The sequence below is a fragment of the Pelobates fuscus genome, chromosome 3 (genome assembly GCF_036172605.1).
Source record: "Pelobates fuscus isolate aPelFus1 chromosome 3, aPelFus1.pri, whole genome shotgun sequence".
In the NCBI taxonomy this organism is placed as follows: domain Eukaryota; kingdom Metazoa; phylum Chordata; class Amphibia; order Anura; family Pelobatidae; genus Pelobates; species Pelobates fuscus.
This window is the reverse complement of record NC_086319.1, coordinates 355353776-355360446: the sequence shown is the minus strand read 5'-3', so window position 1 is coordinate 355360446 and position 6671 is coordinate 355353776. Positions and strand designations below refer to the sequence as shown.

General features: G+C 36.2%; 1 protein-coding gene across 1 annotated transcript in view; it reads right to left on the bottom strand.

The window, feature by feature from the left end:
- Positions 1 to 6251: 6251 nt before the first annotated feature.
- The window catches only part of LOC134601267 (LIM/homeobox protein LMX-1.2-like), a 77628-nt gene continuing 77208 nt past the window's right edge, over positions 6252 to 6671 (bottom strand). Inside the window, exon 8 of the mRNA XM_063445738.1 lies at positions 6252 to 6418. Coding sequence (XP_063301808.1) covers positions 6267 to 6418 — 152 coding nt within the window. The 3' untranslated portion in view covers positions 6252 to 6266. The remainder of the gene's footprint in view (positions 6419 to 6671) is intronic.

The window sequence follows — 6671 nt, the reverse complement described above, 5'->3', positions numbered from 1 at the left end:
ATTAAAAGTATATCTGGGGATCAACTCTCATGGACCAGAGCCCTATGACCCTGGCTCTGGGTTTGAATTGCTCCAATGGAGAGGGATAAACCCACAGTATAGCAAAACAGGATACTCTTCTGAATCAGATGTAATATCTAGGCAGTATAAACGAATAGAGAGGCAGGAGCCCAAATTGAATATTGTATCAAACACAGTACTTATTTAAACAAAAGGTTAAAAACTCTTACTTGAAGTAGTGGGTTTGCCAGCAATAAACCCACAACTTGATAAGTTGTCAAACGTGTGACATCAGAGAGAGGTGGTCCCAGCGGTCACGTGATCGGAACCAGGAAGTGTTTAGGCTGTATCATATTCTGTGTGTAAATTCCTGCTTATCAAGTTGTGGGTTTATTGCTGGCAAACCCACTACTTCAAGTAAGAGTTTTTAACCTTTTGTTTAAATAAATACTGTGTTTGATACAATATTCAATTTGGGCTCCTGCCTCTCTATTCGTTTATACTGCCTAGATATTACATCTGATTCAGAAGAGTATCCTGTTTTGCTATACTGTGGGTTTATCCCTCTCCATTGGAGCAATTCAAACCCAGAGCCAGGGGTGATAGGGCTCTGGTCCATGTGAGTTGATCCCCAGATATACTTTTAACCTTGCATACCCTGTATATACAGATAGTCTGCACTATATACTGTATATTTTTTTCAGAGTACTCAGAGAAGATCCTGACTCCAGTGCAGTTGCTAGCGCACTCCAACTTTCTGGAATCTATTGCTAATTGGTGTCACTGTGTGTCACTTGGGGTAGTGCAGCAGCACTGCAGATATTCTTAAGCGCTTTGACTCCATAGTTTTTCACTATAATCACTAAGTACCTAGCAGTTCAGGAGGAACCAAACGAACGGGCATACGAAAAACCATCGTTCGTTACAGTCCCTAATAAAGGCTGCATATATTGAGAATTCTTGAGTTGCCCAGACCTTCTATTTGTGATTGCAAAAGTTTTCATTTAGTAAAACAAATAAAATCTAAAAATCAAAAGTACACATTTATATATCCATGCATAAACCTTCTCTATACTATATACCTTAACTAAACTGTAAATTGATGGTGAACTGTAAACTGTAGGACAAAATAATCACCCTGTGTTGTATGTTCTTTATGGGAAATTAAAGAGATGTTTTTGATGGCGAACAAATTTAATACAATACAACAAATTCTCAAACACCCATGTTTCAATCAATATAAAAAAAGTTGACATTATAGATTCACATAAACTGTAGAAAACATTTAGAAAAATACACCATACATAATAAACAACCATAGCAGAATAAGAATTTCAGTTTATTGTTAATTTATAGTTAACATTCTGAGATGAGCAATTTATCCCTTTTGGTATTTGTTTGACAATTTCCAACCTATCTTGTTTAGAGGTAGAATTTGTCCATTAAGGACCATGGCATCGATTTAATTTGTTTAAATCAACATGTTTAATCTGTTAGAAATTATTTATCTACAAAGGTGACCTCTGTAGATAAGTAATTTTAAACATGTGTTTAACAGATTGTGATCATTAAAAGCTTATCCAAAAATATTAAATCTAGGCCTGTTAGGCCTCAGACAAGTACATTATTTAATAAATATTGTCTCAAAAGTGCCAGGTTAATACAGGTATATCACTTAAGACATGTGTGGAAGTTTTCAATAGCTACATACTTAATGCAAATTTAGTTTTTTAAAGCTTAGGAATCTGTTTTGAATTGCACACATCAAATGACTGTAGTCTTAAAGAAGCACAAACATGGATCCCTGACAATATAGCTGTAAAAACATGGTTTAGGTACCCAGCCCCCCCCCCCCCCCCCCCTGCTGGGGAGTAGAATGAGTGTAAACGCACAATTTCTTCAAAATGATCTCAGCCAATCCAATGCTTTCCCACAGGAAGTCATTAGGATTCCTTTGCACATGCGCAGCAAAATGTCACACTGCGCCAATCAGCATCTTCTCACAGAGATGCATTGAATTAATTCATCTTCATGGGGAGCTTTCAGCTCTGAATGTTGTTGCTGTACACTGTGCAGTACTAACACAGGAAGCATCTCTCTCTAGTGGCCGTCTGAATGAGGTGTTCCTAGGCAGTAATGTAAACAATGCCTTTTCTCTGAAAAGTGTCACTTTAAGTATGGGGAGAGGGGGTGTTCTCTCTTTTTACAGAGCATATTATAAGAACATTCGCTTTCAAAGTGAAAAGATCTGTAGATCAGAGATTATAGCATTTTATCAAGAGATTGAAAAGCAATGCATTTTATTGTATTAAAAAAAAAAACAAGATGAAATACTTTCACTGGCAAAATTAAATGTTGTCAGTATTGGTTATCCACAGGGAACAAAACTATTTATGTACACATAGAGCATTTGTATGGATCTGTGTTCAGTCGGAGGATGCAAAATGGTAAACTTTGCTTTTAGTCAAAACAATGTCTTGAAGTAACTCTAGAGACATCACAACTGTAAAGATCACATGGTGTATAAATGTCAACATAACCTGACAATGGCATTATTAACATTAATATTTGCTTCACAGTTTTGAATCATTTATTAAGAATGATTTTGCTAGGGCTGGATTAAGAGTTCCTTTAATCTTAAAGAGACACTGAATTCACCAAAACAACTTTAGCTTCACCCCTTAAGGACACATGACATGTGTGACATGTCTGACATGTCATTATTCCCTTTTATTCCAGAAGTTTGGTCCTTAAGGGGCTAATGATGCCATTTTAATGTATAGATCATGCCCTCTGTGGTCTCACTTCTCAATATGCTGTCATTTAGGAGCTAAATCACTTTGTTTATGCAGCCCTAGTCACACCTCTCTGCATATGACTAACACAGCCTTCCTAAACACTTCCTGTAAAGAGTCGCCTAATGTTTACACTTCCTTTATTGTTTAATTTGCAATTTATCTCCTGCACTGTTAATAGCTTGCTAGAACTTACAGGAGTCTCCTTTATGTAATTAAAGTCCAATTTACAAAGCAGGAGATAAAAACTTTAAAAGTAAGATACATCTGATTGGAAATGAAGCCATTTTGATTTCATGCAGGCTGTCAGTCACCACAGTGATTTAACTCCTAAATAGCAGAAAATTGAGCAGTGGAACTTCAGATGCATGATATATACACTAAAACTGTTTCATTAAGCTAAAGTTGTTTTGGTGACTATAGTGTCCCTTTAAGTTATAGCCTACCTAGACATACATTCTGCAAGCAGAAATACAGTGATAATTCATTAACTATGTTGCTCATAATGCTCAGTTAGCCTTCTGGCTGCCCACTTAGCCTTCTGACTGTGCATTCTAGGAAATTATACTTGTCAAACATTTGCTGTACTAGTGCTAGCCATCACTTTTCTTGTCCATTCCCTAATTTACTAGGTTAAATATTTTTGCCTTGCATGCACCCTGTTTAGCTCATTTTCTGTTCCAATGGACATCACTGATGCCTGGTATTAGGGCTTAGGCCCTACTTATCCTAGTACAAACCCATCAAACCCACTGTCTTCAGTTACTTTTTATGGATAACATCAGTTATTTCCCATTTAATGACATTCTGCAGTTTTATTGTATTTTGTGGCAGAACCTAGTATAATTTCTCATTTTCTAGTGTCATTCGCTTCTGCTCTGAGTCCGAAGAAAGGTACTTTTGATCAGATACATCCCTCCCTTAGCATGCTCGTGTTTAATGTTCTGCAGTATACAGTGATTATGTAAGTGGCATTCTTTATCTCATTTGATTAGTTTGTGATTATGACCACACTTATCCTATCCATCAATGGAAATACAACCAGCATCACCTCATTAGCACCATGTATGACTAGTTTAGGCTGCAAGGTTAGGCTAACTGAAGGTGCAGTAGATTAGTGTGCTACTCTAGTTGATGTGGGACTGGAAAAAAGCAATCAGCCACAGATACACTTATTGAGTATTACATCTGGATATAAAGTTCCCATTTTCTTGTACACTGTTGAAAAATAGTTACATGAATGTTATGGTGTACAGCCCAATATTTGAATGTGTTTTCATGTTGACATATGTCAAAAGCCACCATTATTAGATATCTTGTTTTAATATGTAATTTATATGGCTACTATCCTGCATCTTGTATTTTGTGTATTCTTGTGAATTGGAGGATATCAGGTCATATACTTCTCCATACTCAGATAGACTTCATCTCGTTGAAGTGGTTATTGTGCCTGGAGTCCCCTGGCACTGCCCTCCCACCAGTGTTAAGCCACTTTTAAAAGGTGCAAATATAGAAAAGAGCCTCTGGCTGCCCCTCTGCCCTGTGCTGCTTGAGCTAATGAGAGAGCATTAACCAGAATAGCAATGGACAGCTGTGATTGGCTGAGAGTGTCAACTGACTCCTCTCAGCCTTTCACAGTCACTTATTTAATATGGATTGGTATGGGTATTGAGTGTTATATCATCTTTTTAAATATCCATGGTTGGGGCTAGGTTGTGGTTGCTCATGGACCCTATTTCACTGTTAAAGAATGGTTTAATACAAAATTGAAGTATGGAGCCATGAGACTCCAGGCACTAATCATATTGAGATGAAATGACCATATTGTTAACTAACCTACAACCCACGGGACACTGGTCTCCATGCTGGCTCTCCTCCTCCCTGGGTGAGATCATCAGTCTCAATGATCTCAGCCAATCCAATGCTTCTCCATAGGCAGAACGCTATGCTGCACCAATCCAATGCTCTCAATGAGAGTCATTTGAGCTATACCAGAGTTTAACTAAACAGCAATACTAACAAGTACAATATCAAACAGACAGGGACATGGCACCAAGACAGTTTCACGTGGAATTCACGTTTTAAAGCCAAAATCTAAAGTCAAAATAGCCAAGCTGAAAACATAATTGACTTGGAGAATTTTTCCAGTGTGGTTATGCTCACCTAAATTTGGAAATCTACTTTGAACTCCCAGCAATTGTCATTTTAGTGAATAACTCTGTCTGTATTTTACAGTAAAAGGACTAGTTGCATCTAAGTCTAGCATAGTAAACTCTACACTTAAACCCCTAGATTGGTCTATTTCCTAAACTTCCTCTTCGCTTAAATCCCAGGGTAATGAGTCATGTATGTATACATGTATATCTATATTCTTGTTTCAAATAAATTGTGTGTATTTTAAATTGTTTACTTGACCTGACCCTTGTATGTGGATTCAATGATGAGTGAGAATTGTGGGTTCCTTCCTTGTAAGTACCGCTGATAACTCAAGCTATTCCACTTTGTAAACACTAGCCTATTAGAGATACATCAGCAGGGCACATACAACAAGGAGCAAAACATGGCCAAGGCTTGTTAAAGACAAGTTAAAAGCTAAAACTTCACCCACTTGACTTTTAGAAGACATTAAGTCATCATTAAACTTTAAGTGCTGCTGGATGTTTTTTTACATTAATATTTATGTTCCTCTTGTTATTGGGTGTATCCTCCTATCAGTACTTACATACATTGCACTAAAATACTTACAGGTGTTATGAGTTTATACTACAGAATATAGCTTAGTTGCAACATTTACTACCTTCCTTCCAAATCGAAGATAAACATGAAATTTAAAAAAATAAAATATATATATATATCTCCAAATCTTCCCTCTCACAATCAATATTACATGTACTAACCACAAAGGAGTGAATAACTGTGCTGCACAGTTTTTGATTATGAAAGCTTTTCCCCCAAAAATCAACATATTGCATTGATATTTTTGGATTTTTAAGAATGTTTCTGAAATTTGCTCAAACCATCATTAACATTGCTGTTTACTTCTGCACAGACTATTCCACTGAGCTAATATTGCAAACACGAGAACCTAGATATGGTCTTTGTGGATAAAATTCTAGCCGGCGCCAATTCTATTTTCATGGAATGAAACATGTAGGTGTAACACAAGTTGCTACATTAAAGACTCAACAAAATTAAATAGCTCAATAATTTGTTCAATATTGCCCTAGTTTAACAATATTCTTGGCAGATCAGGTCTTTAAAGTCCCACAGGGCATAGGTATATATCTACAATGCAATATATTTTACAGTATGAACATTTTCTGATGTTTTTTTTATCCATGGTCTTTGTTTTTGAACATCTTCCACTTATTACAAACAATTTTATAACCAAAAACACAACCGGAAAGTTTAACTAAAAAAAAAAAAATAGTGTATTTTTTTTTTTTCTTGTTCATTTTTTATTTACAAAGGTCAGGAGGCAAAGTAAGAGCTTTGCATGGAATAGAGGCGGTCAATAGGTCCCACTCGGGCCTGTAAATTGTTGGACTCCGATGATGTTAAGAGAGACCCTCCAAGATAATTGAGATTTTCATTGTCCATGTCATGAAAAACAGTCTCGGCATCTGCAAATGAAGTACGGTAATTCAGTATTACATTAAACTGCATTCAATACAATGACAAAAAGCTAGAAATAAATTAGAAGAGAATTTGAGTTTATATGAAATGTGCATTTACCAAGAAAAAGGAATACTCCAGTCCTCTGACAGAGGTTATTACTAAAGTAAGAAGTAAAGTAAAGTAAATTGGAAGTGAAGTTCAAATTCAAGTTAAAAATAGCAGAACTGAAAAAATTCAAAAAGTTAGAGATAATTTCAG